The 26,079-nt window shown below is 41.6% G+C and overlaps 2 protein-coding genes across 13 annotated transcripts in view; one reads left to right on the forward strand and one right to left on the reverse strand.

Moving 5' to 3' along the window:
• The window catches only part of foxp2 (forkhead box P2), a 142,878-nt gene that overhangs the window by 98,716 nt on the left and 18,083 nt on the right, over positions 1-26,079 (reverse strand). For 2 of the 12 annotated variants that reach the window (XM_054799933.1, XM_054799937.1), the window contains exons 3-5: positions 18,623-18,759; positions 4,328-4,399; positions 2,905-2,972 (exon numbers count right to left, since the gene is read on the reverse strand). The gene's annotated coding sequence lies outside the window, so the exon portion shown is untranslated. Of the gene's footprint in view, positions 1-2,904; positions 2,973-4,327; positions 4,400-14,439; positions 14,460-14,772; positions 14,838-15,403; positions 15,902-17,574; positions 17,714-18,622; positions 18,760-24,606; positions 24,742-26,079 lie in introns of those variants that run through there. The other 10 variants (XM_054799941.1, XM_054799931.1, XM_054799935.1 and 7 more) reach the window with 9 other exon arrangements.
• Positions 15,204-22,581, forward strand: ppp1r3aa (protein phosphatase 1, regulatory subunit 3Aa). Its single transcript, XM_054799930.1, has 5 exons — positions 15,204-15,276; positions 17,517-18,351; positions 18,575-18,627; positions 18,706-18,779; positions 20,733-22,581. Exons 2-5 carry the CDS (start codon positions 17,687-17,689, stop codon positions 22,311-22,313), a joined length of 2,373 nt encoding a protein of 790 aa, XP_054655905.1. The 5' UTR covers positions 15,204-15,276; positions 17,517-17,686; the 3' UTR covers positions 22,314-22,581.

The following is a 26,079-nucleotide window of genomic DNA, read 5'->3' on the forward strand; positions in this document are numbered from 1 at the left end:
TTGATTTCTCCCTCAACGGGTCTGAGTGGCCGGGGTAAAGATCCATGGAGGTTCGCCCGCTGAGGGGGCGCCAACACTTAGCGGCCTGAGAAAGAAGCGTTCTGAGGATTGGAAATGAAATGACAAGAGCTCTCTGATCTATGACAAGAAATCAATTTCAGACTGGAAATGTGAGCAGAGGGCTGCTCAAGACTCAACCACAGCAGCCAGATAGACTTAATTGCTATATCAGTAGAAGTGAAACTAGCAGTGTTGGGGCTTTTTTTTTTTTTTTGTAATGTTTAAAAGGAGTTTTTAGGCCGAAATAGTTCCTCTTTGAAAGGCAGTACTGAGTACTTGACAAATTAGGAACCAGGACTCAAATCTATTTCATGTAAATCTGTTTAACTGGGTTATATAGCGATACAGTTCTTCGGGGAGTGGACCTGGCAGGACCAGCTGTGTCTATTATGAAACCTTTATTAACTTTGTAGGCAATTTCTAAGTATCTTTTCAACATTCTTAATTAGAGATGCACGATATCTTTTTCCAAACCCATACGGATGACTTTAACTCAAGACCGATACGATACCAATACCTTTCTGTATTTACTTTTTCAAATTTAGATTTAACTATGGTTTGTGCACACCTGGAGGTAAGAAGGACTCAAACAAATTTGGATTTGACCAACTGTACCTGTTGATTTGTCCTAATCAAACATCACAACCTCACTACTACCACATCACGACTATCAGGAGAACCAGAGTATAGAGCGGAGGGAGCCACCTGCTGTGGCCCAACACAGTGCACTGTATTCGGGCACACACTCTGAGAACCCGGTGTGACGCCACGGAGGTCTCCGGCAAAGCTTTTGCACTTTTCAAACGCCGCGGCGCTGGTGTTTCAGGTGGCTGAGTGTGCTTGAGTGTTTTTTTTTTTCCTGCTCATCGCGGAGCATTTATTGGTACAATTAGCACGCAAAATGTCTTCATCTGGAAGTGAATGTTTATTTACCAGTGAGGTCAGGGGAAGTTACGACAGACCGGCACAGGCAGGAGAAAAAAAAAAAGATTGATTTGCTCACCTGCACAGTACGGGTAATCTCGCCTCACTGGATTATTGGCTATTTTTAATGTTATTGGATTTATCAGTATGGCATCATAATTACCTCATACCAGTCCGATCACTATCATGCACACCTACTATCTAACGTAAATCTGTTTAACTGGGTTATTTACAGATGCAATTCTTCGGGGAGTGGACCTGGCAAGACTAACTGTCACTATCTTGAAGCCTTCGGCTTCGCAGGCACTAAGTATCTTTTCAACATTCTTAATTGTCATACAAGCATAAAGAAAAGTTAACAAAACCAAAACAAAGCCAAACTACTCAGCAGTAAGAGTGCCACTACTCACTTCCATTTGTGATGCATGCAGCAAAAATATAGAAAAATGCTACTTAACTGCTAGAATTTTACATACTTGGTTGTGTGTTTTGTGGGTGTTTTTTTAGTGCAAAGTACCTCCTATATCAGGGGTGTCCAAAGTGTGGCACAGGCTGTTTTTTTATTGGCCCGCTGCACATTATAAATATTATTTAACTAAAAAGATTATATTTATATTAAGTTGTAATATCATGAGAAACAAACAAAACAAAAAAGTTTACATTTTTTGGAAAAATTAGGTTAGGGAAAAAGCTACAATATTACAGGAGTAAGGTCAAAATATTATGAGAATAAAGTCATAATATTAAGTGAAGAAAATTTACAAGAAGAAAGCTGAAACAGCTGGAAATAAAACAAAATAATAAATAAACAATTTTAAAAAACGGTGTAAATTTAAGGGAATAAAGTCAAAATGAAGAGGAAAAAGTCATAGTCTAACAGGGAAAAAAAGGTCTAAATTTTACAAGCATAAACTCAATATTCTGAGGAAAAATAATGTAATTTTAGTAGCATAAAGCTCAAATATTAAAGAAAAAAATATTTTATTAAATTTTATTTAAATTTAATTTTTAATTTTATTATTTTTTAAGTCTTAATATTTAAAAAAAACAGCAAAAATGAAAACAATTGCACTAAATTTACAAGAACAAAGTCAAAGTATTAAGAGAAAAAAAATGTAATTTTACGAGAATAACTTATATTATGAGTAAAATAATGTAATTTTAGTAGCATAAAGTTGGAATATTAAAGAAGAAAACAAATCAATAAACTAAGTTGTAATTTTTGGAAAATTTGATTGCCGAAAAAGTTAATGTTACAAAAATAAAGTCAAAATATTATGGCAATAAAGTCATAATTACAAGAAGAAGATTTAACTAGAAGAAAGCTATGAAACAGCTGTAATTTTACGAGAATAAAGTAGAAAAATTAAGAGAACAAAGTTGTATTCTAGTGAGAAAAATGTCACAATTTTACGAGAAAATTGATATGAGGAAAAATAATGAGGTATTTTTTAACAGTGATAATATTTTAGAAACGAATACAACTAAATAAAGCTGTAATTTTTGGAAAATTTGGTTTGAAAAAATTTTTGGAAAATTCTGGGAATAATGTCAAGATATCATGGGAATAGAATAATAATATCATGAAGAAAATTTATGAAAAAATTTTAAAAGAAAGTTGAAATATTTGGAAAATTGAAAAAAAACAGCAAAAATGGGGAAAAAAAGAGCAAAGACTGACATTCATATAAATAATAGGCTTTTCCACCTACAAGACAAATCTGAGATGCAATTTTTTCTTGAAATATATATAACTTCATAGCATATCTACATGTGTTGCTTTACAAAATAGTAACGTGGCAAAGTTGCATCCTTTCGTTTTTCAGTATGTGGTCCTTGCTGAAAAAACTTTGGACACCCCTGTCCCAGGCTGCAGTGGACACGCCAATGTACAGTAAAAATATCTTGATGATGACTTACCACGTTGGACTTCACAGTTGGTGTCTTCTCCGCTTGTTTCTATCGGCGCGCTGTGAGCATATTTCAGCCTAAAAACACACACACAAAAAAATATATATATATACACAGGTACATGTTTGGATTCAACTATGAGCGGTAAGGCAGGGAATCATTTAAGGCGACGCTACAAATCTCAATCAACAAAATAAATACAACGACACCAAAGCGTGCTCACATTTTGTCCGCATATCATAACTTGTGAGCGCGAGAGGAGATTGAAAAGCCTTGGGGTGTGAAACGGGCCAAAAGTGAGAGGTTGCCCGCTGGAGGGGCAATTCTATCAGATGAAGATTTGTAGTATTAATAATAACAGCCCCCCCAACCTCAGCAAGCCACTAAAACAACTCTTTGAGAACTGCACCAAAAAAGATATATTTAACATGTAATGGTAATAGTAGTTTATGTATGTATTTATACATGCATAACTACAAATTGCATTAAGTAACATGATATGTTCACACTTGCAGAATTCAACATGTCCGCAAAGGAGTAGGAAGAAGCACAGGAAGCAATTACTGATACAAGCAATTCTGCTCACTCATTGTTGGACTGACATGATTTCCGATGGCGAAAAATTGCTTTCATTTTCGTACGCTAAAAGGTAAAAATTACATGAAATGCCATTTCTGCATGTAAGCCCATAATTGTTTCTATAAAAAAAACAACATAAAATATATATATATATTTTAAACGCTTCTATGAAATGTATGTTTTGTTCGTATTTTTGGGCGTTGGGAACGGATTTGTTGGATTTACATGATTTCCCCAAAAAATTATTCCGCTTTTGTACACTGATGTTAAATGTTAATTTGTCCATTTCATTTGAAATGTCTAATTATTACACATTGTTTTCTGCACGTAAAACTATAATTGCTCTCTATAAAATCTATTTTTTGTTAATATTTGTGGGTGTCTGGAATGGATTTATTGGAGTCCCTTGATTTCCTATGGGGAAAATTGCTTTGGTTTTCATCGGGTAAAAGGTAAAAATGATGTCAAATGTTAATTTGTCCATTTCATTTGTCGGTTATAATTATTTCTGCATGTAAAACCATAATTGTTCTCAATAAAATGTACTTTTTGTTAATATTTTTGGGTGTCTGGAATGAAGCAATTGGATTTCCATGATTTCCCACGGGAAAAATCGCTTCGGTTTTCGTCTGACCTTGTGGAATGAATCAGTAACAAAAACCGAGGTGCCCCTGTACATAATAAATAATAACTTACTAAATAATAACACTAGAACAACAACACTGTGTGTCTCCTAGGAGCACATTGCAGCAGATCCTTAATCAGTGTGTTCTATAACTTTACTACTACAAAGCTTTTAGTGTTGTGCGACCACACAAGTGGTTTTCCAGCTTGTTGTGTGTATGATACTTACCCTTCAGGGTGCGAACTAGCTGTGTTGTCCGTCAAACGGGGTGCAAGGAGTCCCACAACGGCAGCAAGCAATCTGTGACATTAAGCATATGATTAGTCTGCATGTCTTTATTTTCAACGCATTCATTCAGAGCGGGTGCAGGCATGTGCGGGCTCGATGTTGTCTTGCATAACTATTTTCTGTATGAAGGTAATAAAGTGTGGAACAACAAAGTGCACCTGGATTTTGCTGTGAAACAGGAGAATGTGTGTGTGTGTGTATGTGTGTGTGTTGAGGTGTAGTGTACAGTCCCTCAGCACACACACGCTCTCTGAAGTTAAAAGGTACAACGCCTGAAGGCACAAGATCTCAACACCAAGTAAATCACTGCGTTCCTCTGACACACAATTGATTCCGCATCCACTTGCATTCAGGTGACGACACATGTGATCTATACCCCTCACAACTTATTCGGGTTTCTCATATTAGAAATAGGAGTGAGGAGCTGGCACAAAAATGGTGTTCTTCCTTAATCCCCGCCCCAGTGACCCCTACAGCGCTACCAGCAACTGCTGAATCTTGAGGAATGTGCTTTGTGAACTGTACTGGGGAAAAAAGAAAAAAAAGAAAAAAGCCGGGAGCTCAACAACAAAAACAGTTTACAGACAAATGTTGAGTGGCGTGTCAAATCTAGCCACATTTTACTCGTTATTTATTGTCACGAGACACCCAGAGGATAAGAACGGGACGAGATTTTATTATTACCTTTAAGAAAAGTACAATGAAAAAATATAGATTGTAATCTACTCATTTCTACTACATTTCTACTGGGGGTAGGATTAAATAAGCTTTGCTTCTTCCTAGTCCTTTTGGACATGTGGAGCTGTGAAAGGATGATCCATGAGATGTATTCCATTGTAACCTTCATGTTCAAATAAACGAAACCAAACCAAACCAAACCATGTTACACTCTTCTACACTCTGTGTGTACGCTAGCGGCCCCGCCTCCACCCACCGAGACAGCAACTGTATGACTGACAAAAGGGCTCACTCCGTTCATGCTGTTGTTCTACGGAACAAACTCTCCAAGGTGCTGAAACCAATGCAGTGAATCCTCTTCCCGCCTGTTTGGGAGCGGGAGGCAAGGAAAACAGATGCACACACACATGGCAATATGTATATGGAGGCTGGCAAAATGATTCAGTTTCGTTTTCATCTATTGTGGGATTCATTTATGCATTACCATCCCAGGCCGAGTGCCTGCGAGACATTTTTTTTTTCTCAATGAGAAATCTTGTCACGTTTTAATCTTTCGAGATCTTGTGACACCTGTACTTGTTATTCTTCTTTATTATTTAATTTGGGTTATTTATTACTATATTACAGACAATATTTAGGTCTACCCAAAGGCAGCTGTAGCCCCAGATGTAGGTCACCACCACAAGTTCATATCAGTATCGCTCTTTCTGCTGATGGCGCTCAGTATGTCAATAAGCAGTTTGCAATGAAAGCGCTGATTATGCAAGTGGGGAGAAGGGCGTCTGTCTTTAAGACAGTAATCCCTCGCTTACTGCGGTTGATCGGTTCCAGACCCAACCGTGGTAAGTACATTTCCGTGACGTTGGATTCCTAATTTATATATGGAATATTTTTATAGTTAGAACATAGAAAACCTGTTTTCAACCTTCTAAATACGTTTTTTAACATTATCAGAGCCCCCTCTAAATATTACCTTTACATTCCTATTACCCAATTCCACAAGGTAAGAGCTGTTGTCTGGATCCGTATTGGTTCATATCGGTAACCAAGTGCTGGAACTGACTGAGTGAGGAACTAAAAACAGTACACTATTGTTCAGCATGCTAAGAAATAAACTCAACCATGACCATTTCCATAGACATCGTGACTTTTAATACTGCGAGTATGTCAGTAAAAAAAAAAAAGACCTCCAATTGGCAGGGATTTACAAATACCACACATATCTACGTAAATCCAGTGCATTGGAGTATTCATGCAAGGCCTAATAACGCTATACAGTATAGGCTGCTATTGACATAAAGCACTTGCACACTAAGTCAAGATAAACTATTCAAGAGCGCCGCCGTAAATACCTCCACAGTGCGGCAAAAAGGAGGGTCTGCTGATGAAAGAGGACATTATGCTAACAAGTACGATTACTGTACACAGTATTTTTAAAAGTAAATACAAGTAAAACGGGTAGGGGAGGAGGGGTGTGGTGTGCTGGCGCAGCTCCTTATCAGCGAGCAATTGAGGCCCGCTCAAAGAAAGATGGAACTCATTCTATTCATGGTCAGACGTGTAATTACCCTCAGCTCACAGTCTAGACGCGGGCCGCTTTCACAGTATTTAAGACCTTGTGTGCAACGTGCAAGCGCCGAGTCCGGCGCGCGTTAAATCTGCGGGCAGATAAATTAGTGAAGAATGCAATAAAATAGACACAATGAGCGGAACTTTATCCGCACTGCTGCTAAATGAGATTTCTTTGAAATGCAGATCAGTGGTGTTAGATTAGTGAATTTTAGCTGCTGTCAACATCATAACAAAATACAAATGCGATTGTTCGCCGGAGTCTTATCTCCTTGCTTCCATCTGCTGGCTGGTTATTTACTCCCCCCCCCCGCCTCGATTTAGTATGCAGATCTAAATAAGGGGGGCTTACTGCACAATGGCTTCTTAAGCTTCTACATCAAGGTATTTGAGGAACCGGTAGTCACATGAAAAGGCTGCCCATCAAAGGCCCATCTCTAATGAACTCTCGCCCGTATCAGAGGGGGCTTTAATGCCCGTGTCTGTGCAGAAGTACAAATCACCAGGAAGACGGCAAGGGGGAGGAGTAGTCGTGGCAGCGGCGGCAGTGGTGGTCCGCGGTTATCTGATGAGATTAGCTCGGCGCAGGCGTTAAGTCAGGTTTTTTTGTCCTGCGTCCATTCATGTGGACTAAGTGTGGATGAGGAGGCCACTCATGGAAAGTACTAGATGATGATGGACAAGCATAGATGGCCTACAGGTTGCTCACAAAGCATAAACAACCAGAGATTCTTATGCTGCTAACATGCTTGTGTGCACATGAGACTTGAGCTCAGCGAGCACCTCAAAGATTAACCGTTGAGGCTTGCTGTGCACATTTTACACACTTTTCAGTCCTCATTTTGTGATCATTTGGGCCGTTTCTGCAAAGGAAGTGTCCAATAAGGCCAGAAATAGTCGATGGTCACTTTTTTTGAAAAACATAATCTACAGTTGTCAGTATAGTCGCTAAAATGATCCTTTCTGCTACATCTTCTTATTCTCTGGCAGACCAGGTGCATAAGAGGTGTGTTAAGAATCAGAGGCAAGCTACATTCACAGATGGCCCCACTATAATGCGTTAAATAGCAAGGGCGAATAGGGAGCAGCAATTTACTGAGCACTTAAGTTCAGATGTTTTACGGTGTTCTGCTCACTTTAGTGCAGGGGTTCTGAAATGGTCTCAACCTGGGACCCACATTTTGCACTTTTAATGAAGTGATTTTTCAGGGTGTCACAAGACAATAGACGAGATTGGGTCTACAAGAACGAGACGAGACGAGATTTTACTGTTACTTTTAAGACAAGTACACATATATGACAATACATTAATTTAATTTGTACTACGTTACAAAGTGTATGCTAGCGGTCCCGCCTACTCCCTGTAGACACTGTATGACTGACAAAAGGGCTCACTCCGTTCATGCCATTGTTCTATGGAACCAATCACATGCAATTTGCTTGTTTTGGAGGCGACAGATGAGGAAAGCAGACACGCATGCACATGGCAATATACTGACTCCAGCAAAATGATCAAATGGATTTTCATTTATTGTGTGATTAATTCATTTGTGTATCATCATCGCAGGCCTAGTGCCCACGAGACACTTTTTTCGGAGTCTCACGAGATCTTGTAACGTGAGATCTTGTGACGCCCCTAGTCATTTTAAACTTTTATTATTGCTTATACTTTTATTTTTGTGATTCTTAATTTTTATTTATTTGTTTTTATTTTCACACTGCAAGTGTTTTTTTATTTTTAGATGTATTCATTACCTCATTTATTTATACTTTTATTTAAGTCCAACCAAGCAAATTTATTTGTTTTTTAAAATCATCTTTTGCAACATTCCCATCTATTTTCTATGCCGCTTATCCTCACTAGGGTTGCGGGCATGCTGGATCCTATCCCAGCAAATTTCGGGCGAGAGGCGGGGTACACCCTGGACTGGTCAGCAGCCAAACGCAGGGCGCATATAGACAGACAACCATTCACACTCACATTCATACCTATGGACAATTTTGAGTCGCCAGTTAACCTAACATGCATGTTTTTGGAATGTGGGAGGAAACCGGAGTACCCGGAGAAAACCCAAGCACGCACGGGAAGAACATGCAAACTCCACACACAGATGCCCAACGGAGAACCCAGATCTTCCCGATCTCCTGACTGTGTGGCCAACATGCTAACCACTCGGCCACCGGGCGGCCCCATTTTGCAACATCAATACACATAATTACATGTTCAAAGTGCATTTTAGAGAGTTTTTTTAGGGAATGTCATCAACAAAATGATGACGAATATGATAAATGCATACAAATAACGCATAAACCAAAATTAAATATAAAAATACCACAAAATCAAATATTTCACTTATAACTGTGCAATGGAGAAGGAAGATGACTAAAATATTGCTCAAATTTACTTCAAAATAAGTCAGACGTCAGTTGTATATTACATATTTTAATGTAACTTGCTGTCTGTGCTTCACCAGCAAGGATCCGCCACACACGTTTGGGTCCCGACCCACCAGTTGAGAACCACTGCCTTAGTGAGCTTTAGGACAAGGACAAGATATAAGAAGCATCCCTCCATTAAATGAACACAGTGTCAATCAAAGCTAAGCCAGGCTTTTTTGTATTGCATCTCATTAGCCTGTGCAGGTACGCTCAGAGGAAGGTTTGCAAACAGCTTCAGTCGTGTCAAACACTGCTTTTTCCCTGCAATAACCTTTAATTTCATGGTGTATTTGTTGCATTCAGCACATGGGCCGGATTACAAGTGACAATCTCCAGACTTGCACGGAAAAGATTGCGCCATGTGGGGACGTCCCACCCTCCTCCACCTACTCCTCGTCAACATCATCCCCGACACCATGCAGCTTTGTAGCGGCGTGCGTCTGATGCAGTTTACCAGTGAACAATTAGCCCCCGAGCAAAAGCGGGCCCAGCGCTGGCACATGTGGTTAAGAGGCGAGCGCTGCGGGAGAGCGCCAGATGATGAAGGGATGAAGATGGGAGGAGGTAGAGGAACGTGAGGAGGAGGGAGTAGGTCGTGTGCTCGACGCGTGTGCCACTTTTCGGGATTCACTTCCACAGAGAAGATGCTAATCACGCGAGAGTGCTTATAATTACCCAAATTTTAAAAATCTTCACTCCCGCTCCCCCTTCCCCCCTTGGCCTGCAGCAGCTCTCCGCTGTATGCCAACTGGGCTCGGCGCCAGGCACCCTTGTCGCGGTGTCGTGCTTAATGAAATGACAAAACAACAGATTTGCATACGCGGGGAAAACAGGTGTTGTAACAGGTTTGACCCCGAGAAAAAACATAAAGAAGGTACGTTTTGTGCAACAACAAGCTGCCCGGAGGCTCTGGTGGGCACTCAGCACGGCACCATCTGCCCCGTGTGACCATCTAAATAAAAACTTAAAACCGTTCTTAAAAAGCGACCATGTCGGTGCGCATGCAAACAAATAAGAATCATCATGTTTGAGTAACATTGACAAAAAGTAGCCGTTATTGTGTCGACTTGCGATGGTGTTTCTAAGAAACTCCATTTTCTGGACCGTGCCTCAAAATTCCAACAAAACTTCAGCTCAGTGAGCATCTACTGTACAAAAAGAACCCTTATTATTATTATTACGTTATACGCACTTTTGGATAATTGTTGCTGTTGATGCAAATGCCGTTCAATTTCTTAACTATTATTATCATTACAGTCACCCTTCGCCACTTTGTGCTATGAATTTTGTGGTTTCACTCTCACGCTTTTTTTTTATATATAAATTTATAAATCATTGTTGTTTTGTAGTTGAACACAGCCTATTATTACTAAAAAAAATGCATATTTAAGTACATTTTACAGACTTGTTTTGCTTACATTAAGCATTTTCAAGCACAAAAATGTCTAAAAGAACTAAAACACAAATATAATGCATTCAGAAGACGCACTCAAAGTCAAGATATGTAGTATTCTACACCGGTCACTAAGTATCAGTACAATACTCTCCTAATGCCAACATGTACTTTTCGTACTGTCTTATTTCCGTCTAATATTTCCCATTTTATCTTATATCTACTATATTAGGCAATACAAGTGTAAAGGTGACTATCGGGGTGTTATTTTGCGTTTAGAGGGCTCCAATACCGTAAGTCCTTGTTTATCGTGGTTAATCGGTTCCAGATCCAACCGTGATAAGTGAATTTCCACAAAGTAGGATTCCTTTTTCATAAATTTAAAATTTTCCAAGTTACAGCATAGAAAACCTGTTTACGACTTTTTAAATATGTTTTGTAACATTACTAGAGCCCTGTAGACATGAAATAACACCGCTACAGTTACCTTTATACTCATATTATCCAATATAGTAGATATAATAAGAGGAAATATAGGCTCAAACATGTGAGCATTGGGAGAGTTCCTTGTGGTTGTTCTTTTTTACTTCCGATTTCTGGACAGTGCTTCCTGCGGTGGCTATTGCCTCATCAATGTAACATTACTGACACCTAGTGACCAGTGTAGAATATTACATATCACAGCGTATTTCAATGCGGTTTTCTTCATGCCTTCTATTTGTTTTTGTTAATTTGGCCATTTTGGCAATTTATGCCAAAAATATGAAACAATTTGTTTAAATATGCATATTTTTTCCAACCACAAATCAGCATTGATTTGTTTTGAAACCCCATGATTAACGAGGGATGACTGTAATGTTAAAAACCGTATTTAGAAGGTTTTAAACAGATATATATGCTCTAACTACAAAAATATTTGACTTATAAGTAAGGAATCCTACTTCATGGAAATCAATAATCGAGGGATTACGGTATTGTTGTTGAAGACCATAAATTCCCTTTTGTGGAATAACAAGCAAAGCGGAAAAAAATCCACTTTTGTTGAAAATATTTCACACATGGTGGCATCGGGACAAAAACCTGTCGTTTTTTAATGAAAGCGTCGCGTTTCCAGAGTTTGGATTTTTTACTGTATTTTGGTTGCCTTTGTGAGCAAAATATTCAAAACACCTCGCTGCACACTTCCACTGAGGGCAAAGCCGCTGTGGTGGAAACACAGCCGTTGTTTAGAGTAGGATTAAGGCTCGCCAACCAAAAGACAGAAGACAAAATCCCTCCACTCACGGTTTCTGAGAATGTCAAACGTCCCCTATGCAGACACACTATTGACAAGCCCGACTTCAAAACATTCCCTTTGTCCTCTAATGAAAGACACTGTAGTGTGCACACCAACAAATAGCCTCATCAACATCATCACCAACCCCCTTCCAGCGTCCATTCTGTTTTTATTTAGAGACAGAAGGAACAAACCTGAGACAGTCGTGACCCGGCGCGAGCGTTCTAGCTCGGTCTAGAGCGACGCCGGCAGAAGGCGGCACCATATGCCCTCAGCCCCGAGCTGGATGCTCTTTCTGCGGCCTAATGTGCCTGTCAAAAAGTGTTACTGTCACAAACCAGCACCCCCCCCTCCATACTATTCCATGTTTTTCTGTATCTCCTCTCCTTAAACACACTTTCACTTCAAGTAAAAAAAAAAAAAAAAAAAAAAAAAAAAAAAAGGTAGCAGGAAATGCTGGTTTTGTACAATTCATGCAAATAACAGTAAACATGGTTAACAAGAAGAAGCATGTGAGGGTGAGGAATGAGAGCTGACTGACAACAAGTGACAGGCTGAGCTCTTGTGACCTTGCCTTTTACCACGTGTGACCTTTCTTCAACCTCGCAGGAAAAAAAAAATACCCAAAACCGCTAAAAAAAAAGCTATACTCTGGACTGTAAACACACACAACCAGCATGGAACTGAACAATCATGCTGGTGCAGATAAAGCGAGTTTTTCTGCACAAATTCATGTTTTTGCTTGTGCCTTTGTCTTCTTTAGTAGGTTTTTGATACAAATCAAGTCACAAATTGTTAAAAAAAAAATGCCGTTTTAGCATTAGCATCAAAAACGGCATTGAAACAGTTTGAAACGTGCACTACAGACACCTACAGGTCTTTAGTGGAATAGCAATAACTTTGATGTACAGCGGGGCACAAGTAGGGGTGTCGCAAGATCTTGTGAGATTAAAAAGTGACAAGATTTCGCGTCCAGAAAAAAAAACTGTCTCATGGGCACTAGGCCTGGGACAATAATATACAAACTTATCACACAACAAATGAAAATAAACCCGAACATTTTGCCGGCCTCAATATATTGCCACGTGCATACGTATCTGTTTTCCTCATATGTCGCCTCCAAACAGGCAGGAAGAGAGTTCACTCTGTGCATGTGATTTGTTCCATGGAACAACGGCATGAGCGGAGTGAGCCTTTTTGTCAGTCATACGGTCTCTATGTCTCGGTGGGTGGAGGCGGGACCGGTGTTATACACACAGAGAGTACAGAAGAGTGTAACGTAAGAGAAATTAAATTAGTAGATTGCAATATATTGTCATATATTTTTTCATGGTACTTTTCTTAAAAGTAATGCTAAAATCTCGTGTCGTTCTCGTAGACCCAACCGTGTGTACCGTCTCATCTTGTGAACCGATTGTCCCGTGACACCCCTGCAATTAAGAAAACATCAGTATCGAACACAGTGTCAAGACTGTGGGAAACGTGCACTACCGTCACTTACAGGTCAAATGCAACAACCCTGACGTACAGTGGCCCGCGATTATGACACAAACACTTTGGAAAAGCATGGTGTTTTAGCATTAGCATGGAACACGGCATCAAAACTGTGTGGAAACGCACACTACCGACACCGACAGGTCCTGAGTGGAACAGCAGCAACCCCAACTTGGAGAGTGTGACTGACTTCATATGTTCAGCATATGCTCAGTTTAAGCTTGTGTTTTAAGTGTCAAGCCAATATTATGCAATCACACTCCAAAAAGGCGTCAAAAGTTGAACCTAAAACCTTAGAAAAAGGTTAATTATCGCAAATTATCTTAGAAATGTCTGCACATACATATCCAAATGCATGTTGTTTCTCCCAGTCATTTGAGGCGTTGAGATCTTTTCATTAGCGAGTCAGCCATTTTGCTTTACCTGAACCATTCTTTTCCAGTTTTGGCTAGATTTCAATGTTTTGCAAGTAAAACGTGCCTCAAACTTGGCCAAATCCGTGAGTTCCATGGGCTAGTGTGACGATCCTCGCACCCCAACCTAAAGCCAGCACCGATCTCCAAAGCAGTTGGTCTTAAGTGACCCGAAGCAGAAGTTTATAAAAAAAAAAAAAGTCTGAGCCGTCCCAAGACCCACACAAAACATCATTACAGCAACGGGGGATAATTACAGCTCCAAAAGGGTGGCCTCTTAAGCGCGTAATACACTCTTTTATCTTAAGAAGTCAATCTTTGCCAGCCTGACAGCTCGCGGCATATGATCCCCGTAAACAAATACTTTTGCGCGGGACAAAAGTGCCATTAAAGGCCAAAACTGTCAACACAAATTCAAATCTTACTCAGGAGGGGGTGGGGCTTGGTCACTTGGGGTTGCCTTAACTTGCATGGGGGTTGTCATGGAAACATTGCTGTGAAGGCAACTAAAGACGCATTTTTTTGGGTGCCTTGAGAAGCTTGAAAACTCACAAAATTTGGCGAGCACATGTATTCGGGCAGGAATGCGTGTGTAGCACCATTTTATCCCAGGTAATGCACATGGCCTTCCACATTCTACGTTTTCGAGAATAAACTGCGTGTTTTCTACTTTCCACATTGAAAGATTTTTAAAACGCACACACCAGGCAGTCATCATTTTGATAAATGATTGAAACTTATGACAGGTTACACACATTTATCCAGTGGAGGGCATTCATTTTCCTATTACCATAATGTAGAGCACCACCGCTCCATGATGAATGCTGCAATCAAAAAATGGATGCCGGAGTGGGGTGAGTGGCTTTATTAATAAGTGCGGTCAGTGGCGGCGGCATGGAGGCGGGTAGCAGGTCCTGCTTTTGCACAAAATGAAGTGACCTTTCTTGTAGCGTAGCGTAAACACGCAGGCCATTTCAAAGAAATGATTACAGGGAGCTCCCTCGACAAAAAGGGGACCGATTGTGCACGGTGACTGACATATTTCACAAGCTGGGGGCGTTTATTGCACCCTTTTGAAGAGCTAGGAGCTGCTGAGTGAGGCGGGAACGGCGTGGGAGCACACCTGCATTGCTGGGGAGGGAACACCTGTGCACCCTGCGGCTCCCACCTGGAGGGTCTCCAGCTAACCTAAGGGAGATATTGATTTGTGTTTGTTGATAAGCTTTCAGACTGAGGCATTGAAAGGGTGTAAGAAGAAAAATGGCACAAGCAAAATAACAATTCCTGTGTTGTTTTCCCCAAATGCATGCAACGCTGAATTTTTTTTAAAAGTGAAAAATACAAAAATATTACATAAAAATATCCTAAATTGACTAAAATGTTCAGTTAATTTTTTGTATATGTTTCTTACACAACAAAGATCAAAAGTAAGCAAAACACACTATATATAATTTTCAAAGAACTTCAAGCTTTGTAATCGGCATTGTTGACGTCATTAAGCGCACGCGTCCTTAAGGGATGCCATAGTTCATTAATTAAACGGCGAAAACACACAAACCCGTCGTCGGTGTCGGGGGAAAAGTGAAAGTTCATCCAGACACACGCCGATCGCCCGGACAGCACATCCGTGAGTGTCGTCACTTTACACTTCTCTTATTTACTCTTTCAAACAATAACCCGCATTGTTAAAGTAGATTCGCTTCCTAATTGAAAAGTGCAGTTTGCAAGAAGTTACACGGAGGAGGGAAACTTACCAAAAAAAAACCCCACACACAGCCAGGTTTATTTCCCTCGCGGTGAAGTCGAGAAAAAAGGGACAGGTGGCGAAGAATCTTCACGCTTGACCATAACGCAAAGGAACAACAAGAAGTAGAGTAAATAAAGTTTTTTAAAAAGTCAAATATTCCTCCGCTGTGGTGTGGTATCTCCGCTGTTATTAGGCTTACTAGTGCAACCCAGCGAGTACATTCAGGTCCTGTTTGAATGACGCGCAATGCGAAAAGAGGCGGCTTGTGTGTGTGTTTTTTGCCTCGTTTCCATTCAAACACACACATCAAGATGTATGCACGCAATTTGGGACTCGAACCTATCCACCCCCCACTCCCTCCTTGTCTCCCCCTCGGGGAAGGCACTTGCTTACGCGCGGAGGTGTGTGTTGTTATTTTTGGGCGTACTGCGACCCCGTGTGACGTCACGGGCCAGCTGCTATGTCAACAAACGTCCATTAAAACTTTTTGTTTGGGTCCTTTTTTTTTTTTTTTTAACTATTAAAACATTATTTCAAGCACAGAAATACACATCCGCCTGTGGAAATATCACAGATAACCACAATTATACTCAATATGTAAATAAAAATTTATATTATCTAATTTTACTCCCATCGCACCTTCATCTATGAACTAAAACGTCATCATTATTTGCATTTTAATATGTGCATGTTTGTATTCAAATGTCGTGGTTGTTGAAGTAAAAGCATGATTTACTGTATATTCACCCAGAATATTAAAACTGCATTTACATGTGAATTAGAATTACGAAGTACAACCATACACGATTAAAAAATTCTGTTCAATGGCTTAACATTGCAGCAAAATGAGTGTCGATGCAAACGCATTTCTGCATTGAGCACAATTCTTCCAATGTCCCCTTATATTATTATTACTAATTATTATATCCTGTGGAGATGACTAAAATAATAATAATTATTTTCCATCATTATTCTTCCCCAAATTACATTCTACATTTTTTAAAAGCAAACATCTGAATTAAAGTGCATTATTTACGCATGACTGACAAATGTGATGTTGTTGTTTGTATAACGGCTATGATCAAGATGATCATTGGTTTTCATAAAATTGACCTGCAGCATAGCCAAACGTTCAAATTGGATTTTTTAACATATTAAAATGTATTTTTATATGCTATTAACATATCTAAGCTATACAGAGAGTTGCCTCACTGTGCTGCAAATGTGAAGCTTTGAAAAATTCAAATTAACAAGTGGGAAAATGCACGAGTGCAGAAATACAGTATTGTCAAAAAAAAAATCACTAACTGAAATGTTGTGGTTTGCTGCCACCAATTGTTTAAGAATGGAATTACAGTCTGCCATGGTAAATCAAAACATACATTTTACTGCGATGAAACACCACCATCTACTGGTCATACCTTGTAATTACAAGTAGCAGTGCTAAAGAAAACAATTTAGTGAGATGGTACTTTATATTTTAAATAAAATATCATTTATTATTATTATTATTATTATTATTATTACTACACCAGTTTCACTCTTTAAAGTGTGCATTTTTGAGCATTTGCTATGTTGGCCCATACAAAAGAATCGGAATGCTTGTTAATAATTTAACTGACCATTAAATCCATTAGAGGACATATTTGGCCGTAGAACAAAGGAGAGATTGTGCAACTCTCATTGAAGTCTACAAAGATTTACTGTAACTTTGAGAGGTGAGGTGGGTGGGAGGTGGGGGGCTGTGTCAGTGCATATGGAGGATTAGTTGAATTAACCATCACATGGTTGGACACACACGCATACACACACACACACACACTGAGGGCTTAATCTGCTACAAAGGACAGAGTAATCTCTTGACTTTTGGTTCCAAATGATGTGAGGATTTACACTACAAAACAATGCATCATGGGGAATGTAGGCTCTTGAGGGCTTAAGGACTTTGATGGAAGGGCTCTGTCCGTCCTGCAAACGTGTGCTTGGTCACATCCAGATCTGACGTCAAAAAACGTTACATAATCCGCGTTTGGATTTATTTATTTTGTAGCTAGCAAACACATAGTGACAGGATAAACCAGAGGGATAACCATGCAGCCCCCCCTGTATCCTATTAATAGGCCCTGGCAGCTGTAACCCAACTCCATCTGTCCAGTCACGTCCCCGCTCCCGACTCACCCGCCTTTCTCCAGTGTCCCTGCGACCCGGGCTTGAGGGCCACTCTGCTCCGAGCCACCCTGCGAGCCAGGACGGCCCGCTAGCTGCTTCCCACCCAGACCTTTGCAACACCATGGAGGCTCTGTGCATGCAACACCTGGAGGAAGATCATGACAAAGAGGAGTTCAGGATGGAGGCCTGGGGCTCCACTGCTGAAGAGGATGAAGAAACTGTCGTGCCTGCAATCCGGAGGAAGGTGTCATTCGCGGATGCTTTCGGCCTCGATCTGGTGTCCATTAAGGAGTTTGTGGATGCCACGGAGGTCAGCGAGGAAAGAGAGGCCAGCCCTTCGGAGGAGTTTTACCTGTCTTGTCTCTTCACCGCACCTTCATCTTCAGAGGAGCTGGAGCGGAGCCTGGAAGCACAGATGGTGGAGCTGGAGAGCATCGAGCTCCTACCGGGTACCACCACCCTCCGAGGCACCGTGCGGGTGCTCAACCTCTGCTACAGCAAGTCCGTGTACGCAAGGATCACCCTGGACCGCTGGAGGAGCTACTTTGACCTGATGGCCGACTACGTGCCTGGATCCAGTGATAGGAAAACGGATCGGTTTACCTTCCAGTACACAGTGGTTCCTCCCCTGGAGAAAGACGGCACCAGGGTGGAGTTTTGTCTGCGTTATGAGACATCAGTGGGCACATTTTGGGCCAATAACAAAGAGATGAACTATGTCATGTTCTGCCACCAGAAGAATCCTGTGAAGCAACAAGTGCAGAGGAGCTGTCTCAAAGCTAACAGGTCAGATAAACGCACGCTAATGTTAGTACTAGATAAGCAGGCTCTTTGCACTTATGTAACTGAATCCTTTTGCCCTTATATGGTGTTCTTGTGTGTCTGTATTTCTATGACATACCACTGTGGATAGAAAAAGACATGCACTTCCTGTCGTTTGTGCATATGCAACAAAGCAAAGTCATAATATAGCACAAGGAAAGCATACTGACCCATGAAAATGTTACAGGAGGGGAAGTGCTCAAGAAAAACAGATCAACAACATGGCCATACTTACCACAGGTGCGTGTTTGCTGTGTTTACATTGTACTGTTTCTCCAAGCCGGTTGAAATTTGACCCTTGACTGTCTCGCTCTGTAGAAGCCGAGGCCCCACGTGAAGAGGAGAGTGCAGAGAGTCCGTTCTTCTTCCACCCTGCGGAGCACAAACCTCTGGTAAGGTTCATTTTTACTATGTACTGGATGCAAACATGCACATGTGCACTCCTGGTCACATTTCTAAGGCCAGTTTAAAAATGGCAAGAATTTATATGTTGCACTGTTGGATCTTACGGAAGTTCAAAGTAGAGCTTCAAAACGCAAATACAAGAAATGGGAGTGAGCCAAAAAAAAAAAAAAGGTTGTGTAAGAAATTTATTGCAAACAAGCATGAAAGTGAAGTAGGCTGGTCATCAGCTGGTCAAATGTTTAAGACCAAAGCCAAGATCTTGGCAAAAATGTGGATTCAATGTCATTTTCTGTCAGGTGTTCACACTGGAATGATCTCTTGATGGCAAAGGCAAAAAAGCTTTATCTCTTTGAACGTGGTCGGATTGTTGAGCTGCATCAGCACGGCCTCTCGCAGCCCACCATTTCTGGTGAAGTTGGACGCAGTAAGACAGGCATTTGAAAATCCTGAGGGTTATGGAACAAAAAAAGTAAAGTAGGAGAACCACAAAAAGTCACTCAATGGCCCTGAGCCGGAGGACCCCATTGGCTGTCCATCACGACACAGGATGATCGCCCCAAATGAAGGTTGTTACTGGTGCCGAGTGCAGTGCAACAACCATCAGACGGCATCTGCGAGAGAACATAAAATGTCTTCAGAGGCCTTCTCTCCTTCAACGCCACAAAATTACCCATTTGGAATTTGCACGAAGCACCAAATATGGGACATTGAACGGTGGAAGAAAGTTTTATTCTTTCATAAGAAAAATTGGAACCTTGACGGTCCTGATGGCTTCCAACTTTACTGACATGACAAGAAGATCCCACCTAGTGGAGGGGGTGCCATCATCATCCTTCAGTGGAACAATGGAGCTTCAGGTTGTGCAAGGGCGTCAAACGGCAGCTGGCTATGTGGAGATGTTGTAGGGGGCATCCCTCATGACTGAAGGCTCTCTCGTCTGTGTGATTTAAAAACGGGCTTTTTTAACAGGACAACGCTGCACTTCATACTGCCCGCCTGACAAAGGACTTCTTCCAGAGGAGTAACCTCACTCTATTGGACCACCCTGCGTGTTCTCCTGATCCAAATCCAATTAAGGACATTTGGGGATGGATATAAAGGGACGTTTACAAAAATGGACATCAGTTCCAGACAGTGGATGCCCTCTGTGAAGCCATCTTCACAACCTGGAGCAACATTACCACGAGCCTCCTGGAAACACTGGCATCAAGCAGGCCCAAACCATTTTTTCAGGTCATTAACAAAATGGCACAGTTACTCATTACTGACACCTTTTTTGAACATTTAATTGCTATTTTAGGGCAGGGGTTGGTTTTTTTTTGGCCTGTGGCCTTAAACTTTTGATCAGCTGATGAAGAGCCATTCTTCGTTTTTGCATTTTGAAGCTCTACTTAGAACCTCCTTAAGATCCAAAATGTAAATTCTTACAATTTATCAACTGGTCTTAAAATTCTGATCAGGAGAGAATGTGTTTCTAAAATAATGTAAAGGCACATAATTGTCCAATGTAAAAAAAGAAAACCGGTTTAAACTGTCATTGTACATAACAGTATGTACACATGCACAATCAAATGAGAGCCGAAATCAGTAACGCCCTGTCATGGCCATTTTTGGGGGGGTGGGGGGGGACAATAAAGACAAAGGTCAGGGGAGGTGACTGGTGTGTGTGTGTGTGTGTGTGTGAGTGACTGAAGAAAAGCTCTACTTACTTGGGGAATAGGGGTTTGGTGGCCCTTGTTGGTTTGCTAAAGACATAAATCTCAAGACCCCCACAGACTACAAAAAGAAAAATGTTTTTCTGGGTTGCCGTGACATCACAGATCCTGTTGCAGCCGTCACGGCCTCAAGCAGACGGGCTTCCAACAAGCGTAGTTGAACTCGTGCTATCCATCCTGCATAAATACTTTACTCAACCGCTGACCCTGTGGCCTCTTCAACAGGTGGAGAGCATAAAAACTCGACCAAGAGCTGCGCGTCTGGCGCACGTCAAAGACATATTCTCCCATCGGTGGGGGCAGCATGATGCCCGGGCGCATGTGGGGAACTCTGACGGCATCAGGACAAGGAAACAATCGAACACGATACCCCATGTGCTTACCTACCACCAAATACCTCTGATTACACTGGACTGGGACAATGACGATAATCTAATGGATGATATCTGGACGGGAAGAGCCAAAGTGACCTTGTCGAAAGAGCAAAATGTAAAAGCTGTAGCGTCTGTTAATGATATTTGGGGGTCCTTTCTTAATGGGAAAGGTCACGCTGCTGATAATGAGACCTCTGCGTGTGAGGTCTGGCAGACCTTTATTAACGGGCCTCGTTGCGAGGACGACCCGAGTGTCCCCGAGTCAGAATGGCTGCAGACGGCCGCGCTGGTTTCTCTTGCGCCTGAAAAAAAAGAGCATGTCCGGAATGCCACCCTGGACGTCTCAGCTGCAAGTCAGGCGCTGTCACATGCTTCCCAAACATCGCCGGATCCCGTTTCCTTGAGGGGTGACAACAGAGGCGCAGCAGAGTCGCAGACGGCGCTCGTGTCCTGGGGATCTGTTGACACTCTAGAAGAACGTACAAACAAAGGAGATGAATGCCTGAAGGAGTTGGCGCCAATGACAGCAGAGTCTCAGAATGCCGACGGCCATGACAGGATCTCACTGGGAGAAAGACCGACTCGAGGGTGGGAAGACACAGGTGGCAGGGTGGGTCACCAAAGGCCTGAGATGGAAGTTGAAGCGTCGTTTCCACGTCTTGTTGAGGAAGCCAGAGAAGATGAGAAGAAAAATGAGGAAATGGGCACACTGGATGACCATGTCATCATCTCAAATGGCACAAGCTTACAGATCATTCAAGTCAGTCCAGAGGCGTGTGTCCTCCACGACCCTTTAAGACATTTCCCGACAGATGAGCACAACCTGAATGAGAACATGAAGTCTCAGGAGGGTGAAAAAAGCCTCAAGTTAACGGAGCTTTGCAACCAACCGGATCCATTAAATGAGCAAGTGAGTGTTGGAAAACCCAACGTCTCCTTAGCGTTGGAGGACCCTCTGGGAATAAACGAAAGAGAGGACAGACAAGAGCATAATTTGACGGAAAATACCAACGCGCTTGAAGTGATGGAGTCCAGATTGGATGGAGTCGGAGCCGCTGATGGTACACTTGAACGGCCAACAGACCCCATATTAGGTGTTCTCCATGAGACAGGAAGTACTGCCACAGAGGAAAGCGGGCAGCTGATTGCTCATGCGGATCCTGTTTTGTCTGCTCCGGATGTCGACCATCCCTCCCAGAGGCCCGACGGTTTTGTGTGGTGGAGCATGTTGTACATCCTCAGTCACATCACCCGATTCGTCACCTGCAGCCTGCCAGTCGCCGGATTCGTTGTCATTGTTTCCTTGTATGATTTCCTTGCATTCTCAGTGCTGTACGTGTTTTCATGTCTTCATGTTCTTACTTGTTTGCTCGCCTGGTGGTTTTCTAAGTGGAAGGGGCCTCAGGCGGTGACAAACGGGGTTGTCAGCTAGGGTGAAATGGTTACTAAATCAGGGTGTCTTCATAGGGACTAGGTGCAACGACACATTTTTATATCTGTATTTTTCTCTTAGTAGTGCACTGTTTGTTTGGCTTTTCTTGAATAAAATAAATTATTGGTCACCATCCTTTACTGGCTTCAAGACGTATTTTTAGACTTCTTGTCTTCCTGCCTCTGATTTGGACCACATTTAAGTTTACTTAGCAACAACAAAGACGGGAACATCTTGTACACCATGTTGCTTTTTCCTCCCCCAGCCCGTTTGCATGAATCAACTCTGTGAACCTCGCTGCCTCTCTGCGGAGCCATTCATCGTTTCGGTTTTAAGTGCCTGTCGACTGGACCTGGAATTAAGTCAAATTCACACGGTGGACACACTGTTTTTTTCCTCATGGGACAAGCAGCAAGGCATCACAAGGTTTAATGATAAAATGGATTCAAAGTCGGACTTACTTTTAAAGTCCAGTGCACTTTTTTAACCAGAAGCCCGTGTGGATTGTGCTGCCCGCTAAAGAAGCACAAGCAGTGGGACCTCGGTTTTCATTGTTAATTTGCTCCAAAACGAGGGATGCTCCTATCAGGGTTTTATGCTGCAGATACCGATAATTTATGAGTGAAATCAGGCGATACCAATACCGATCACATGGACTAACGGTACATTTTTCAGTTTGTTTATTTATGAATAGTGGTATTGGTCAGGGGCGCCGTAAGGCAATTCCAAGGGCCCCTGGCAAATGGGTAATTTTCTTGCCTTTTGCTGGGGTCTCCCAACTTACATCACTATCCGAGCTGTCAACTATTTGTGTTTTATTTTTGCCTGGCAACATTTAAATTGTACACTACTTTATTTACCAAGCAGATCTCCACTCAAACGGTGTGGCCATCTTCGTTATGCTATTTTGTGCTCATTTGTCATCATATAAACGCATAAAGTCTGAATTGAACAGTTCCATTTAAAAAAAAAACAAAAAAGTTGAAGCAAATAATCTTTTCTTTAACCCTTTGAGCTGGTGAGAGAGGAGACCGCTGTGATAGTATCACCATCACAAGGCTGGACACGCTACGTGTTTATGTTCATTGACACACAAATAGTGTTTGGAGGACAAGACATAATTAGTATCATGATGACAAGAGAGTAAAGACGTTCGGTGACACTTGAAAAGGTTAGCACGTATCCCATGAACATGACGTCCACTTGTGGCTTCCCCTGTGGGCCAAAAACGAGCTCCGAACTAACCGCATTGCTTGTCTGTTTTAAAAACCAAATCTCACGGTGGTAAAAAAAGTCACATTTGTCGGAAGCCAGGCGGATGACTCTAGCTAGCTGGAGCCAACGCAAAGTACAGTCAGTGAGGGACATGAAACAAACATAAAAGAATAGTCCAACTGCAATCGGTTTGGTAAGGGAGTCAAACACGCTGGCATCGACTGGCATAGCCTGTGGCAAGCTCAATATGAGACGCCATTGTTGGCAACCCTACATGACAAAGCAGGTGTAGGATTTGCCGCTGCACGCCGACTGGTTTTTCAGCATGATCGGCATACGCATACGCCGATCATGTGTTTTTTTGTTTTTTTTTTATGGAAATCGTCCGATATTAATCGGTGCCCGATCGATCGATCGGAGCATCCCTAATAATAAAAACCAAAGCAGTTTTCCTCCCGTCGGAAATCATTTAATCACTACATTTTATGGAGAATAATTCGTTTTATATGCAGAAAATAATGGATGAAATGGATATTTTAACATTTAGCATCACTTTTACCTTTTATTACTCTTTATTGACATTATTTAATAATTATTTTCATTTAATTAAAAATAACGAAAGTACAACGAAACAATACAATTTTAATTAATTAAAATGTGATCTTATAAAATAAATATTTTAAATTTATTAATTATAATTTAAATACAATTCAAAAGGAAATGCTGAATTATTTAATGAATTGGTTCATCATTTACATGAATTAATATTAGTCCCATCAGTCAAAAAAAAGGACTGTAACTCCCATTTCTGGTATTTATGATGGAGCTATGATCAGAGCGAGCTTTCATGGCGCACCTCTGAACAACGTTTACACCAACAAGGACACAAACTAAAGCTACAGAAGCTGAAATACGTTGTTTTGTATCGATGTGTACTTAGTTATTCATTGGCTAGCACAGCAGCTAGTATCTACGTGCTAGACGTAATTAGTGTCCTAATTAAACAACACTGCTATCTAAAATACGACATTTCTCAACCCACACAGGCATCACGTGTGTCTACTTGCACATCACTTACCGACACAGTTTCCCAAGGCAGAAGTCTATTAGAAAGTATTCGGTAACAAAAAGTGCCTGGTATTCTCTGTGTCATTCGGTTTGTCAATTTGTCTAACTGCGTCACAACAAGCTCAACTCAAAGAAAACTTGCAGCCACTAGATGTCGCCAAAACAACCACCACCCTGTTTTAAATGGCAGCACTCTAATGAAATTGTAGTGTAGTATATAATAGTATATAATTATTAAGAACTACAGTGAGAATGAAACTTTATTCAAAACTCTCACATGGCTTCGTTTTCAGGGAAACATTACCTCAAATGACCGAAGGTTCAAAAGTATCGATATTTTGATTTGAGCATCGATTTTAGATGGTATCGGAAGCATTGGTATTTCAGTATCAAGCCGCACATCACTAATCTTCATTAATACCACAAGATTCAGTGGACCACAGGCTAAAATACAGTTTGTTATTGTACGCAATTACATTTTTTGTCAAAACTCGGGCCTGCAAATGTTCCTATTTTCAGGGTTTCATTCAAAACAAAAACATTGTATTCCACATTACTAGCGCTTGATATCATGACAATGGTCACACTGTTATGACATCACGCACTCAAAAGCGACCTGCTGTGTCATCTGTTAGTATTTCAGCTTGTGCGCCACAAGCGTCATTGACACACGACACCCCGGGTGATAAAGCGCTTCAGCACAAGTCACTTGATCCAAACTGGGGTATGGTGACCTTTTGTAAACGGGCACCCGTCCCGCACTGGCACCGTGGCCTAGCTTGGCCTCCAGCCAGCGCTGGCATGGCGGAAGGGCCGCTCCTGAAGAAGCCTGGCTCGGCGACAGTGGCACAGCGTTTCATTCATTAATCATGTCCTAAGCAGTCTGAATGATGTGTAAAAGGGGATTTGATGTACTGCAGGGGTCTCCGGTAATCATCATCAAGTGACGGAATATCGAGCTTATCATAAAGCAGCTCTTGTCACATTGTGTAAAAATAGAGGCGAATCATGTGAGTGTTATTCCCAGAAGTGCGCTCAATGCTGGAGTCTATGCACTGGCTATAAAATCCAGAATAGAATTTTAATTTCAAATTTAGCAGTTTGTTGCCAGGCGCCATCGTCACAAACCGCTGCAATACTCCAAACTTCCACCAGATGTCACTGCAGCCTCACTTATCACTCCTCACACGCTATGCTAAATGGTTTTGCTTGATGCTAACGAAAAACAGGACTTGCACCATCACCTCAAGCAAATATTTGACACCATCTGCATAATCCAGCACTTGACATGTCATTCTAAATGATAAGCAGCATGACACGCGCATAAACAATCTATTCCCGCCACCCTCCCCGTGGCAAAATCCGTGTGCAACGGAGTGTACTGCCCCGGACAAGAGGGTGAATGAGGACATGGTGCGTGAGTGGATGAGAGAGCTCCAGTGGAGGCAGGGCCTTGCTGCCAGGCCCGAGGGTGGGGAAAACA

The sequence above is a fragment of the Dunckerocampus dactyliophorus genome, chromosome 15, assembly GCF_027744805.1.
Source record: "Dunckerocampus dactyliophorus isolate RoL2022-P2 chromosome 15, RoL_Ddac_1.1, whole genome shotgun sequence".
Lineage (NCBI taxonomy): Eukaryota > Metazoa > Chordata > Actinopteri > Syngnathiformes > Syngnathidae > Dunckerocampus > Dunckerocampus dactyliophorus.

Bases quoted from the DNA above. Each gene is read 5' to 3' on its own strand.
- ppp1r3aa (XM_054799930.1), top strand. From the start codon at position 17,687: ATGGAGGCTCTGTGCATGCAACACCTGGAGGAAGATCATGACAAAGAG. The intron at 18,628-18,705 runs GTGCGTGTTTGC...CTCGCTCTGTAG, and splicing joins CATGGCCATACTTACCACAG to AAGCCGAGGCCCCACGTGAA. The intron at 18,780-20,732 runs GTAAGGTTCATT...CCTCTTCAACAG, and splicing joins CTGCGGAGCACAAACCTCTG to GTGGAGAGCATAAAAACTCG.